Below are 15,838 nucleotides of genomic sequence, written 5' to 3' on the forward strand. Positions count from 1 at the left end.
TTATTGCTCTTTAAAAAACGCAAGAATCACATAATTTAAGACTTCATAATTCAATATACCGCTGCAATAATAATACAGGAAATTTAAAGAAATTCATGTAGGTTAATACTATTTATAATTAGATACGATTTTCTTAAGAGTATTTTAACACTATACAAAATTTAATAGTTAATACTGTATACAGTTTTCTGAAATTGTGGAAATCTTGCAATAATTTTTGTAGAAATTAAGGTGTCAGAAAAAACGATGAAACACATGTTTAAAAAGCTACTTTTTGGTTTCGGTGCTGCTTAATCAACGTTTCAAGGAATTGCACGAGAATGGGAAGGGCGATGAAAATGTCAAGTGCACGAAATTTCCACTTTTGAATCATCTTTTTCAATGGAATCGTTTGTAGCGACTTAAAATTGTCAGCATTTTAATTATCATCAAAGATTTTTCAGATAAGCCCCCACTTGATTTCTAGTGTCATTTCATAATCTCTTTCGCCCTTGCACACCTGTAGATAGCGATTGATCAATATATATACCAAAAAGTAGCTTTTTCGAAACATGTATTTCATCATTTTCCAATATTTTCGTTTTTACAAAAATTATTACGGGATTCCCACACTTTTGGGAAACTCTATATATACATTTTTTCTTCTCTTTGTTATAAATTTTATTGAGAGTATTTCACAGTATTTGTTCTGTTCATTTGTCCTATTCCAAAAAAAAAAGATTTATATAAATCATAGTCTGAGAATTACATATATGTCTAACAAATATATGTAAAAGTATAATAAAAGTATTGAACATTTTTCCAGAAAGATATCGAGGAAGAAAAATGCATTTCTTGTAAACAGTAAAAAGTTTGTGCGAATATTTATCAAATTAATTGTCCATGCATGTACGCACAAACACAAATCGCAATTGTGATGCGATAATACCATGAACACAATATTTTTTTTCTGTACTGGCGTTCGTAAATTCAAGACTGACGACGAGAATCGCTTGACTAGTAGAAAGGAGTCACAAATTCTCCATCATTAACCATTAGTTATGATAATTACTTAAAAGATCACTGTAGATGTGGTGGTAGATAAGCAGGATTGTATGGAGCCTGTTTAGCGTATGCCTCGTCAGTGTATGGTGGGGGTTGCGGCATTGCTAAAAAATTAAATAAAAATGATTATCTATTCGAAAGACTGAAGAGCATTTCTCTTCAATATTAAAATAATACCAAAATTCAAAATAATTCTAAAAAGAATCAACTCTAAAATATATGAAAAGTTAAACAAATTTTTTAAATAAATTTTCATAGATATGTTAGATGTTAACTGTTTGAATATAAAAAAAATCTAAAATGTATATATAGAAATTTTGATCAAATACCTGTCGAATCCGTTGGATATGGTGGAACATAGTTTTGAGCAGGTTGGCTAGTATAGTTTGTTGGAATATTTTGAGTAGGTTGGCTGGTATAGCTTGGTGGAATATTTTGAGTAGATTGACTAGTATAGCTTGGTGGAACATTTGCCGGGGACTGAATTACTTGCACAACAGGTGTCTGAATGTCTGCAACAAATATTTGTGTAATGGATACATAAAGATCCCAAGTATAGCTTAAGTTTGTTTCAGAGACAGTGAGCAAATTAGCAATGAGACTAAAATTATAATCAGGACTAAATACGAAACGAAATATAATAACCTATAATATAGAATTTTTTAAATAGATCTTAAATTTAAAAAAGTAATATTTAATTGATAAATTTTTCAAATGTGCTTTTATAATTTATCTTTTTATAACTTATTTTTTATTTTTATGCTTAAATAACTTATCACTCGATTAAAATAAACAATAAATTATGTATTGGTGATAAAGTCGGGTTGTACACAATTTTTAATATTTTATAAAAAAATTTATATATTTAAGCTTCTATAAATAAAATACATGACCTGTAACTATAAAATTTAGTTATCGAGTAACTATAATATAATTCGTAGAGGCGAATCTAATGCTAAACTTAATGTCATACATATATGCACATGTGGAAGGAATGTTTATTTGAACACATTTCATGTAATGCACTTGGAAGGTGCATTAATCAAAAAGAATTTAAAAAAAATCAATCTACATACGAAGTGTTCCATCTACATATTTACTTAGTGGTAATTAATATCAAATCTCATATATATATATATACTGACAGGACTAGCATGTATTTAAAATACTTTTACATTTAAAACACAATTTTTGTAACACAGTTTTTGTATACTTTGTATTCTGTATTTTAATGGAGCACATGAAAATATTTTGTATTTAAAATAAAAAAAAATAAGCCCTTTATACTTTGTAATTCAAATAATAACATTAATTGTTAATCTTAGTATTATTTAAAATATACAACTTATTTAAAAAATACAAAATACAAAATATACTTTTATATGTTGCTATGAAACACAAAATACAAAATATTTGCATGTGTTGTATTGAAATGTAAAAAATACAATTATCTTATAAATACTGTTTTTCAAATAAAAATATTTCAAATACATGCAGCCCTGTGTACACGCGCGCGCGCGCACACACACACACACACACACACACACACACACACACACACACACACACACACACACACGCGCGCGCGCGCACGCGCGCGCACGCACGCACGCACGAACAATTGTATTGCTCTTAATAATATAAAAAAATAGCAATCTATAAAATAAAAATTATATCATATTTTTCTCACGCATAATTTGGAACATTTCATATGTACATTTTAATGAGGTATGTTTAACGTTAAATGAGAAATCGTTAAACTAACAAAAAAATATCAAAACGCGATTTATATAAAATATACAGTAATGTAACACAGCATTTCATACGTACTATTGTACGCGAGGTTATATATCTCAGACTTATTAGTTTCCACTGCGCAAGTGATCTTACATCTATAATTGGAAGATTAGATTCTCCTTATAAGAATATAGCAATTGGATAAGATCTTCTACAAAAATACTTTGCTATTAATGTAATATTGTAAAAAATATACATTATGCATAATGCTGTTGGAAGACAGTGGCAATGAATTGTCATGAGAATTATTTTCAAATTAGGTCGTTCAGAAGCAACATAAACTGAAAGTTCCATATATATAGAAGAAGTAATATTACGTTTCTGCTAAGAGACTTAACAATAAGAGTGGAGAGATAACGCTAATATTCTTATAAGAAAAAAATATACTTTCGCAATAGATATATGTATAGTAAAATAAGTATACATGTTCCTCATGGGAATTAATTCAATGTTAGATTACATATAGTTAGGAAGCAGAATATAAACTAAAAATTTATCAAATATTGGCATACAAATGCTCTTCATAGGAGAAACGTTGTATTGGAATGGTATTATGCCAAGCCTGGTCCTAAAAAGAATGATGACTCTGTTACTTGCCAATTCAGAATTCATCAATATATGTACTTAATTTTATTTAAAAATTTATCTAATGTTTGTGATTTTTATCGCACAAAAGTATTTATGACGTTAACTATCTTAGAAAAATGCTTCTATAAAGATAATTGTCGCTGTCTCTAACACAAACTATAATTCATTGAAATCCATCGATTTATTTTCACACATAACGAAAATATTAAAAGTTGGTTATTTAACATGGAAATTTAGGAAAAATGTGTGACAACTCAAATATTAATGCACGAAAATTTAAGAAAGAAGACATACTTCCATAGGTGATGCCTTGATTACGGCGATACCAGGGACAGCAACTGCAGCAGAAGCAAGATATGCAGCATGCTAATAGAAAAACAATTACAATCCCTGCAATTGCTAAAGGAAGAATCAAACTAACTCTGTAAAACAATAATATATCCTCATTAAAAAAATATTATGTATTATCTTTTATTAAGTAAATTGTTATCCTAAGTAATTCTATTATTTACCATGTTATTTCACATTTACAAATGTAAAAGATTGTGCGTCATATAGAATTAACGTATTACATATTATTTACTTAAACTATACAATATATATACTTATACTACTAATAAATATACTTAAACTATACAAATGATTATGATGTTTTACCCAGTTGTCTGTACAAATTCCAATAAAGGACAGCAATAAGATCTTTTATTCTCCACATCGACGCAGCAATAATTGTTTTCCTTGGATTCAAATATTCTTGGGCATGTAGTAGCCCAGTGGTCGAAAATATTCCTTTCCATAATTTCAAAATTACAATCTAAAAATCCTAAAATGAGTAAACGAAAATATTTCATAATAAGCATTGAAAATTTTTTAAGTACTAACTGTTAAAAAAAATTAAGAATTAAATTACTAACGAAATTAATAACGTTATTCTCCAACATACATATATACATATATACATATGTGTGTGTGTGTGTGTATTTCTCTTGAATTTTAATACTATCTTAATCTTATCTTAATAATAATAAATGATTATTTCCTATTTACAAACTATAGTATTTGGTTTCAAGAACTAGTCAAAGAATTTCTGAATTCGCTAGCGTATCAGCTAGGAAACGTACGTTGCAATTTATATTTATTTGCATATAAATTATTTGTACATAAATACTAAACTATGTGAGGGAGATCTACGTAGGGAGATGATCTTATCGTATTGTATCTTTAGAAAAGAAGCTTATCAAGTTTCGTTCGTCGATGACTCAAGAAGTTATTGCTTTGTCTTTGTGTTGAATCTATTTTTACTGCTTCGTAAATTTCAAATCTTTTTCAACAATTTCTTCTATTTGTTCATTACTTTTCTAAATTTTTAAAATCATTTTTTTTCTTTGACAACAAATTTTTTTATCTCGTATCAAATGGTACGAAGCGAAAAATGGTTAATAAAATAATCTAAATTGTGAAATATAGGGTGTCCTAAAATAATCGCCAAATATGGGCAGGTAGAGCGGATTAAACCGAGTCGAAAAGTCCTTTATCATTTTGCAATTTTCGCAATAGTTAGCAACAAGATATTAATTACTAAAAATGCCGAAAATTGGTCTTCAATAATTTTTTACTCAAATACTATCAACTTTACAGGAAAACTGGAAGAGACAAAAATTATTTTTTTTTTTCTTATAGAATTCTAAGAATTTTTTCAGAACTTTTTCAGAATTTTTTAATACCGTTTTTTCTTATGTTGGTACAAATAAGAAAATGCAATACTAAACAGTTGATAAAAAATTCTGAAAAAATTTTTTTCCGTACAAATATTTTTAATAAAAAAAACGCGACTGGAATAAAGTTCGTGATAGCACATTATTGAATTCCGCCTATATTAAACGTAATCGATCGCTGTGCGTGCACACACTTATACGCACGCGAAAAATATGCAAGCGTAAAAAAGAATCAAAGAAATGTCTGCAAATCATAACCAACACGCATTACTCTTAATCAATTACTGCTAATATTGTCAATTATTAACTATAGTTTAACACTTATTACAAGAGAGGAATAGATCGATATATAAGAATATATAATCTCGATATTACCAAAATACATAATACACACACAATGTTCTCGATGATAACAAACAGATCATAAACAGTCAAATGTCAGACAATAAATTGATTTTCAAGAAATAGAGATCGATAATTGGCAAAATTAAACTACAACAATTAAAAAGCGCGTCTTATTGACAGGAGTCTGTGGTAGAAAACTTTTGTCGTCTATATAAATAAATTTTTCGTTTATCTTATCTCACTTCCTTGGAATCCGCCTAAAGAGTGATTATTTCTATTTATAATACATCATGGCATTCATAATATTACATATATAAAGTGATATTTTTTTGAAGCATAAAGGAAAATTACGACAGATCGCATTAAAAAGATATATAAATGAAAATTAAAAATGAAATATAGTGTAATGTTCATATAAATAAAAAATTAAAATTAAGAAACTTTTGAACTTGGTGGAATGTGTTTTTCGTGCTAATGAATAACTAACAAAAAACTGTGTTTTGTTTATTCACATAGAGATCCTAACAAATTTAATTCCAAGCTAATAAGTCGATATTTGAAAATTTTATCAATTTCTTTTTCGTCTTAATACATACAGCGATAGCTACATAGTCTTGCTAAGCGCATTTGCGAGAGATTCGATTTCACGAGATTCGCAGAAATGAATACAATACATAACTTATCTCAAATTAATATATATACATTAATATATATACATTAAGGGTACTTTATGTTTTATTAATGTACTGAAATTAGCGAATAATATTAAATATATAAAAACACAATTTGTCTAATTTAACAGATTATAAAATTATGCCTAAAAAACAAAGTGCTATAAATTTAGTATGAATTTTTCTCTTTCTAACGTCCGAGCATATCGGATTTCAGTCACATTTCAATTAATTTAATCGATAATTAATTTACTAAATAATGTATCTATCTGTATTATTTTATTCTTTTATTATCATGGATAAAATTATATTATTTTTAATCAGTTTAATAGAGAAAAGATTAAGAATAACGATGTTTACATGGCTTTAAATATTTTGCGAAGCATTTTGCCGACTAAGCAGTTTGATCAAAGTTCTCCTTATGATTTTCTTGATTCTAGCGGTTAAGAAAAAAACGTCAAATTTTCGCTCACGTGGTAAAAAACAAACTTTTTAAGCTTCAGCTTCAACGAAAAACTTATCACTCCATTACGAAATAATTTGAGCTCCATCAAGAAACTATGTAAAAAAATCATGTTATCGTGTTTTTTAATACGTTTGAAAAACAAGATAAAAAATAACTATCGATTGTTCAAGTACGTAATGATATGAAAACGTAATGCACAATCAAAAGGATGGATCTTCGATCATACGAAGAGTACCATTAATCATTCCCTCATAAACGTACGCCCTATATATATGATAAGTGCCTAAACGCTTGGATTGATGCCTTAACGATCTTATATGTGTACATACATGAATACATGTTCCCCCAATAAAATCGTATTTGACTACTTTGCTAAACGACCTCATTTTCTTACCACCATAAACGTATCCCGTGTGAAGACAAATCAGCAACAATGCTACCTCGAGACGTGACATTTTGATGCTGTTCCTCGCAATGGATGGACTTCACTATTGTAGACTATTTGTAAACTGCTCGGTGGTTGAGCAATGTGCTCGGCTGTGACGACAGTACGAGTCTAGTGACGAATCTCAGGCAACTACCTGCTAACCGCGACAATCCACAGTGGTCGCAGTATTCTGGTTCTATTGTATGACCATGAGTCATATCAACAACTGAGAAGCGGTTTTATAGTCCGAGGCTCGGAGACCAAAAAGAGAGGTGCGAATGCGTCGCATTGGTTAGATTCTAATAAAAAAAAAAAGATCGAGAAAAGAATCTGATTGATAGAATCAAAAGTAACGTTAATCATAAGCAATATTCGATTGGTTGAGTGGCTGCTTTATTTCTCGAACAAATTTTTAAAACTATATTATTCCTTTTAAATAATGTTTTTAGATACTTAAAAAGTTGCATTACAGATTGTGAGTGAGAAATATAATTACGAAGATTAAATGAGAATAAAAAATATTAATTATATATATATAAGCATTTTATAAATGATTCTAGGGAAGTTTTGGATGGTTGAATATCCCGCAGAATTGTCGCCTAGTTATATCGCTAGTGTCACAAATGGCGCCAAAAATGAAAATAGAATCAAACTTGTGAATATGAAATAGGTATCGTTGTTACTGTTTAAGAAATTAAATTTTAAATCAATAACAATAAAATCGTCATAATTTATTATAAAATACTTTCAATACATAAAAAATGTCCGTTGTAAAATGTCACTTTTTGTTCACATTTTATATTTGGCTACAGAGCAATCATCACCGTTAAAAAATATGTGCATTCCTAAAGATGACAAAATAAAATGCCCAAAAACGTAATACATAATAATTAATGTAATATAATAAAAACAACAAATATAAACCCATAAACCCATAAATAAAACATAGAGAAATAATCTCGATGATAAATGTAAAAAAATAATATAAATTGTAAAATATAATTAACTGAATCAATGTGCCGAATCTTCATTAATGAGATCGCTGATGATGTGTCCCATGTCCACGTCATCCTTTAATACAAACGTATGTTGAAAACCACGCTGACATAATTGAGCATTCAGACCAGGATGTTTTGATATTATAGCTTTATAATATTTCACCGGAGCCCAACCGTCTTTGGTACCGTAATACAACCAGAGTTTATCAGCATGTTTTGATATAGTTTCATGATCAGCTTCTTTGACATATTTAATCTCTTCCTTGGCAAGATTAATTATCCTACTCAAAACTCTTGGATCCAGCATTTCTCGAACTGCCCTAACGGATCTATCTGGGATGCCAAAAAACAAACCGAAAGTACGTATCATAAATGTTTGTAGAGTTACTGGAAACATCGTTGTAAAGATCCAAGACAGGAAAATCAAAATTGGTGCCGTATGTGATACCTGAGAAGATAAATATAATTACTTCTAGAAATATAATTATTAGAATAAAAAACAATTGTATGTTGTGTCCAGCAATTATAACTCAGTAAACATCAACTAACAGTAACATATGTAACATCAAACTCCAGGTTACAATTTCACACTCAATGTAATTAGTATGTAACTAGTATGTAATAATACATGCATTATAACATATGTATTACATGTTTATTGTTGAGCGTGAATTAATTATAGTATCATGACATGATACTTTTATTATAGTATCATGACATGATATTAAAGATGTCATAACATCAATGCTGGAGTATTATTGTTGTAATGATCTCTCTCTCTCTTTCTCTCTCTCTCTCTCTCTCTCTCTCTCTCTCTCTCTCTCTCTCTCTCTCTCGCTCCTCTGAGTAATATTTCATAGACAAATATAATGATAAACATGTAAAGACATACAAAAGTCTTAAAGAATATTCCATTAGGAGTGTCTGCCATGTACTCTATCGTAGGGAACAACAGATAGCACTTCCGTATTCTTTTATCAATGTCATTGTCCTTCAGCAACTTGAGTACACACCAGGCACCTATAGAATGTCCAATGAGATGTAAATGCGCATTCTCCGGAATATATCTTTTTATGAATTCAGCCTGCAACCATAAAATTATAGCTTTATTATAAGAGGTCAGGAGATCAACAGAAAGTGCTTGAGGGCTAGAATATCCACCTTGTGTTGAACTTGCGCTGTCAGACCATAGCACTCTGCCCACTTCTGATCGCTAGGCATAGCGATATCCAGGTTCTCTGGTGGTTGAACATGCCCAGCATGTCCGACAACCCATACAGGTATGTCCGATGACGTTAATCTCGACTTGAGTGTTTTGATAAAGCCCTCGTAAAATCGCGGAATACCTGGGTTCCCGGTAATTACGAGGACTATATTCTTACTGGAATGTGGTAGCGGATCTTCCTCTATCCAACGGCCTTCTGATATCACCTCGGTCTGAACCTGATTACAATTAATCATAGCTCGACGCATATTTTATCTCGAGTTACACAACACCGTAGTATTCGTGTTCGTATAATTTAATGAATTTTATAAATGTTATTTTGTATGTATTATTCGAGTATTGCTTATGTAATGCAAAAATTGACTAAGAAAAAGTCAGTTATGATTGTACGAATCACAATTTACATAACGGTACATAACTACACATTGACGATAATTGAACTAAAGTGGAATGAGACAGTTATTCTCGTGAGCCGAAATAGCTCAGTTGGGAGAGCGTTAGACTGAAGATCTAAATGTCCCCGGTTCAATCCCGGGTTTCGGCAAAATTTTTTTTCTATTTTATGTAATTAATCAATTGACGAATTATTAAATAAAACTGATAATTCTTATTGTTTAATTTTCTTTTTTTTTTAATTCATAAAACTTTAAAAATATGCTGTGTCTCTGTAATTGTTACAAGTGAATACGAACATGATTTTGTTGCAATATATTTCGAAATCATGTATTTTATCAATAATTCGCTATAATTTGAATATTTAATTTGTTGTTCGAATTTGAGAGGTATATTTTTTTAATGTTTAACATTCTTTTTAAACATGTTTTCTTACATCGATAATTATTTTCCAGGAAATTTTCGAATAAAGCAACAGAGGACTCTGCCAGTAACGTTTTTAAAATTGCACTGCGAATCAATTTTTAAATTTTCTTTGACAAGTAACAGTTCATATTAAATTAGAATACTAAAAAATATTGATTGATATCATCGATTTAATGAATTAATATACAGAAATATCTAAATTCTGAATATTTAAATTCAAATATCTTAATTCGTGAAGAATTACATGCAATCCGAGAAATAATAAAACATCAAGATATCTTGATATTTTGAAACATAAGGATTTCAAAAATTTGTGAAATAGTATAAAAATGTTCAATAATCCACTCAAAATTCTTGACAAATAAATATATTTTAACATTTAAAAACTTTATAATTATTATTATATCTTCCTTAGATATTACGTATTGAAAATATGGAATATAGATCTTTCGAATATAGATCTCTAAATATTATCAGAAGATCGAGGCATCATAGAAGATATCTAAAAACATAATCAAGAATGTTTCACGTTTATCAGATATTTGCACTATAAGCGTTACTGATCGCTCTCCAGATTCGATGCTGGTATCGTGATTGGCGTCACGCATCTTTCGTGTGATATCCGGTTTTACCGGAAAACGATGAGGAATAGAACAAGAGAATAGCCGGTGTCGTGACGCGGCTAGCCGCCACGATCGCGTCTCGAAGCCGTGCTTTCCATCGGAAAAGTATGGCGGCGGTAATTCGAACGCGCGTCATACAGTCCCGCGAGTGGAGGCGCACGCGTCATGGCGTTTGATCGCGCGCTCGCGGGGCGGGGCAATCGGTACGATTGTGTGTATGCGGACGTGGATGCAAAAAGCACACGGGTTAGCCTCGGATCGGGGCGTAGAACGCGAAACAGGGTGGGGGTGGTGGGGAAGGTACGGGGGAGGGGGAGTCGCTGACGGGTGGGCCGCCCCGTTCGCGGGAAGGCGCCATGCTGACGCGCACGCAACATCCTCGTAATCGGATGATCGTTCTTCCGCGTCGTTCTTTACGCGTGGTAGATTCGAGAGCCTTCCAGAGTCTTATTGCGACAACGGACGGTGTAGGCTTGACCGTTGCCAAACTGTTGTCTCGCTAGAAACAAGCATTGATGAATGAAAAAGATCTTAGAATCAGATCCATGTCAGGTCAGGTTAGATTAGATTAGGTTGGACTTACTGCCGCCCGGATATAAACTTGTGAAATGATTGCCGTCGATTGTTTCATTCTTATTAATATATTTGTGAATGAATATTCGAAGGAATGTTAAATGCTACCTTCCTTGTATCGTGCAAGATAGTAAATTCTTACATGATAACAGCTAGTAAATAGAAAGCCGTGATATAAAAATATATAATTGAAGTTTTGACAGTACGCCCGCGCGTTTTCTATAAAAAATTTTATATTATAGAACAAGGAGAGTTTCTTGTACAGGGTACATAACCATATATATGTATATACAATAAGACTAAGTATAATCATCAACAAATTATTAAACTTTTTCTTTAAATTACTAATAGTAATACTAATAGTAATATTTTTAATTTTCAGATATTTTTTATAAATTTGCAATTATTTCAATAATTTAATGGATAATTTAATTATAATAGTATTTTCCGATTTAAATTTATTTATTAAATTATCAACTTTGGCACTGTCCATATAACACAAATATACCAAGAGACGAAAAACATCCTGAGAATGTCCCAACGTTTTGAAAACTTTATTTCAGGAACATCTCTGAGATAAAGTGTGCTGTATGGATGATTGCTTAAGACAGAAATGTTGGAAACAGGCAATGTATTTTAAGGTACAAATAAAGTTTAACTACAATTATTCTGGTGGATTAATTAAAATTAAAAAATTAATACTTTGATTCCTAACACAAAATTGCAAAATTCACATTCTCTATCTATTGTTCTCTCTCTATTGTTGCATTACAATAACAGCAGTATCCTAATAAGAAATGGAGTATGAAATTTGTCAAGTTAGCGCATATGGCAATTTAATAAAGTATGCTTGCACAAGCTTTTATAAGTGCATCTACATGGTGTCCGTTAAGTTTTAATAAAGCGCTTGTATGTAGATAGAACGAATTGATTGTGAGTCGAAAAGTACTTTACCATTTTGCAATTTTCGTAATAGTTAACAAGATATTAATTAGTAAAAATCGCTCTGAATATTATTTTTCAATAATTTTTTACTCAAATACTATCAACTTTACAGAAAAACAGCAAGAGACAAAAATTGTTTGTTTTCTTCTCATAAAAGTCTGAGAATTTTTTCAGAATATTTAGTATCGTATTTTATCATACTGCCAATAAAAAATGCAATACTAAAAAGTTAATAAAAAATTCTAAAAAAATTCTTAAAGTTCTAGAAGAAGAAAATAAATAATTTTTGTCTCTTGCAATTTCTTTGTAAAGTTGATAGTATTTGAATAAAAAATTATTGAAGACCAATATTCGGCAATTTTTAGTAATTAATATCTTGTTAACTATTGCGAAAATTGCAAAATGGTAAAGAACTTTTCGACTCAATTTGGTCCGCTTTATCTACACATGGGCGCTTTGTCAAAACTTACTGGACACCTTATAGATGTAGATGAAAAATATGAAAAACGAGGCTGATATTATATTTCGTACGACAAATTTTTCAAGTCTATTGAGTGGAGGATAGAGATCTGAGAATTTTTTTGTCCTGCAGCCAATTAACATGCAGCGAATGTAATATCAGCTTAAAAGATGTAACAAAAACTCAATCGATAAATATATAATCAAATATAAAATATGAATGTAAGATTATGATTAGTGACAATATGAATTATTTTGAATATGTGTTACAATCGTTATAGATTCAAAAGAGTTTCTCTCTGTAATAAGATCGTAACTTCTTTTAGTGACGTAATTCATATAAATTGGAGGAAGGAGAGACTAGCATCCAGTTGGTTAGGTAATTTCGTAATTTCATCATTAATAATTCCCGGTATTATTATAGATATCAATTATCTATTAATTGTAAAATAAGAAAATCGCAATTATTTCCCAATCGATCGTGGAAGTTAAAGTTTCAACAAAAACATTGCAATTATCAGAAGATTCGCTGACTGTCCTTTCTCATTATCGGCGAGAAATTTTCGTACAATTAATTACGCCAATGAAATTTCAATCTGACATCGCCGTAGGTCGTAAGACAGCAGTCGAATCTGCGGAAAGAGGTGGCGCCGACCTTCGGGGAGGGAGGCGTGCTCGTCGAGGATGGGCGTTGCTTCGCAGACGAGGCGGTACACTTTCGCCCCGTTCTGAGCGAACTACGGCGGGGCCACAGCCGTCCAAACCCATGATCTGCAGTCACAATTCGGTCGTTCAGCAGTGTGGACGTTACACCGCTTTGTGTCGCGTGTAAATTTCGATTACCGGAAATGTGATTCGGCACCTCCGGTCGAACATTCAAGTCAGTCTTATCCCGTTTACGTGGGTGCTCGACGGTCGCACTGCTCTGCGGTGCTGGATCAACCATTTGAGATCAACCGAGGCGCTTGGACTGCGCTATTAAGGATATTTTATTGTTCAATTATTCCGGTAATTTCGGAGCTAGATAAAACTGTTATTACGAAGTAGTATTCCTGGTGTTACTTCCACAGAACGTTTTTCTCGAAAGATCCGCTCGGCGAAGCGCAACTTTAAGCTACGCCCGGCCGGTGCGGCGCCTGTATTAAAGAGAGATATGCCCGAAGCAGCGACGGCGATCGACTGACAGCCACTCCGTGGAATTGGAATCGTTTGGAGCAGCCTAGCGATTAATGCTGAAGTGATATCGTAATATTATCGTCTGGTGACAAGATGTCAAGTCGCCAGAGTGTATCCATGTAGATCGTGACGCGAAAGGCGAACTTTGAGGAGGCGAGCTGGTGCGAAATGTAGCTTGCGAAAAGTTTTCCGTGCTTCCTCGAAGGGAAGACGGGCGGATCGGTTTGTTGATTCTCTGAGAATCAACTCATGTATATTGCTCTCTCGTGTTCACATTCATTCGTCGAGTGGTGAAGGCCCGGAGTGATATCCCGAGGTTCGCGAAGTTTCTACCGCCGTTAGAACAGAAACGTCGGGAAATAAAAACGTGCCCGACGCTTCCGTGATGTGCCTGTGAATTGGATACTTGGAAAAAGGACCCCTTTTCCCATCGCATCAGGATGAAACGCTGCCTGCCGGACGCGTTCGACTAATCGTCACAGTGGAGTTCTGCTTAATCGCAGGTAATTTCCGACGGCAACGCGCGCCTGAGTTTCTGCGTGACGAATGCTAACTGAATTCTAGCCTGAGCTTGGGATAGACCTTTTATTTACGGTTTTTCAAAATATCCCATACATATGTCGTTCACACAGAACTTACAAACTGTGTAGAACGTACACTGTTCTAATTAAGTTGGTCGTCACCGAACAATGGCTTGCACTGAACGCGATAACTGCGCGGTTTTCATCAGCCTTCATTTCTAGACTTTTCTAGAATATTCCTTATGAGAGCGGTTATTATTACGAACTTTCAAAGGAAATAGCTTGGGAAATTGTTGAGAGAATTGTTACGTACGAGGAAAAATTTGCGGTTGGAACTATTTTACTAGATCTGATACGTAATTATTCATTTCGTCACGATTATCTTCATTTTCGGGTTTCTCTTGCATAGTTAGGAAGATGAAAAAGATTATACGCCTCTTAGCATACGAAGACAACTGTAAATGTACTTTCTCCGTCGTCGACAACGATCGATAGCAACTGCTTCACACTTAGTAGACACTGCTCCGCTTATTAGCTCCCTTATCTTGAAGGTGGCGTAAACGTAAACATTAGAAATTTCATTATTTATTTATAAAACAATCCGATTTTTTAGAAATTCCTGATATTTTCAAATTGTGTCGTGTCAAAAAATAAATTTACAAAGACTAATCGCTGCTCGTCTTCGAACTCGACTTGTGGTAAATGTAATTTTACATCTGCTTGGTGATGTCAACAATTCGTGGCTCGTTGAAGTTCCGGCTGGCCTGCAAGTATCAACAAAACGAGCTCCGTCTAACAGCTGCGCGAAACAATTTATTTAGACCCGGCCTAGCGTGATGTCGCAAAGAAGCGAGTCGGCCAAGAGTTTCTCAGTCGTTCCTCTCTTAGATTTTACAATGGACCGAATGTTTCAAGTATATAACGACAAGGTACAGATTTCTAGTTTATTCTAGATTTTTTTTAGCTTAGTCTAGATTTCTAGCATATTCTGAATTTTATAATGTGTTTCTTTCAAGAATGATCTGAATCTTGAGCTGTTAGAAAATAACTCTGCGGGAAAGGACAAGGAAATCTGGAATTTTTACTATAGATATTTTAAACAACGTCATGGAACAATGGAGTAAGGTGGCGTGTAAGAATAGTAAAGGACAAGGTTAAACTTCTTTGAAAGAGAAAAAGAGAGATGAATAGGAGAGATAGATTTATCCTATGCGGGAGTCTAAGTTTCTCGAGAACGGTCAAAGAGCACACGCAGTATAATAATGCAACTCGCAACTGTAGAAGATTTTCAGAAGTGAAGATCGAGAAATTTTACGCACGCAAAACAATGCGTAAGTTCTCAAAGCTCGATAAAACAATCTAAACTATGAAGATGAGTGGATTACGTAAGTAGGAAGCAAGTCAATATTTGAATGAAATTGGTGATGCGTTAGCTATATATATATA

General features: G+C 32.4%; 3 protein-coding genes and 1 non-coding gene across 4 annotated transcripts in view; 2 read left to right on the top strand and 2 right to left on the bottom strand.

Moving 5' to 3' along the window:
* Positions 1-861: 861 nt before the first annotated feature.
* Positions 862-7,233, bottom strand: LOC108692636 (protein shisa-5-like). The gene is made up of 5 exons (XM_018200981.1): positions 7,021-7,233; positions 4,087-4,252; positions 3,724-3,851; positions 1,374-1,556; positions 862-1,148 (listed from the first exon to the last, which is right to left on the bottom strand). Exons 1-5 carry the CDS (start codon positions 7,079-7,081, stop codon positions 1,060-1,062), a joined length of 627 nt encoding a protein of 208 aa, XP_018056470.1. The 5' UTR covers positions 7,082-7,233; the 3' UTR covers positions 862-1,059.
* Positions 7,234-7,774: 541 nt separating this feature from the next.
* Positions 7,775-9,669, bottom strand: LOC108692619 (lipid droplet-associated hydrolase). The gene is made up of 3 exons (XM_018200957.1): positions 9,213-9,669; positions 8,944-9,135; positions 7,775-8,499 (listed from the first exon to the last, which is right to left on the bottom strand). The coding sequence occupies exons 1-3, from the start codon at positions 9,522-9,524 to the stop codon at positions 8,065-8,067; spliced, it is 939 nt and encodes a 312-aa protein (XP_018056446.1). The 5' UTR covers positions 9,525-9,669; the 3' UTR covers positions 7,775-8,064.
* A 78-nt stretch (positions 9,670-9,747) lies between these two features.
* Trnaf-gaa lies at positions 9,748-9,820 on the top strand. Its single transcript has one exon. It is a non-coding gene; the product is annotated as a tRNA-Phe (tRNA).
* Positions 9,821-14,315: 4,495 nt separating this feature from the next.
* LOC108692683 overlaps positions 14,316-15,838 on the top strand; it is a 51,360-nt gene continuing 49,837 nt past the window's right edge. The window contains exon 1 of the mRNA XM_018201058.1: positions 14,316-14,374. The gene's annotated coding sequence lies outside the window, so the exon portion shown is untranslated. The remainder of the gene's footprint in view (positions 14,375-15,838) is intronic.

Source organism: Atta colombica, unplaced genomic scaffold (genome assembly GCF_001594045.1).
Source record: "Atta colombica isolate Treedump-2 unplaced genomic scaffold, Acol1.0 scaffold78, whole genome shotgun sequence".
In the NCBI taxonomy this organism is placed as follows: Eukaryota; Metazoa; Arthropoda; class Insecta; order Hymenoptera; family Formicidae; genus Atta; species Atta colombica.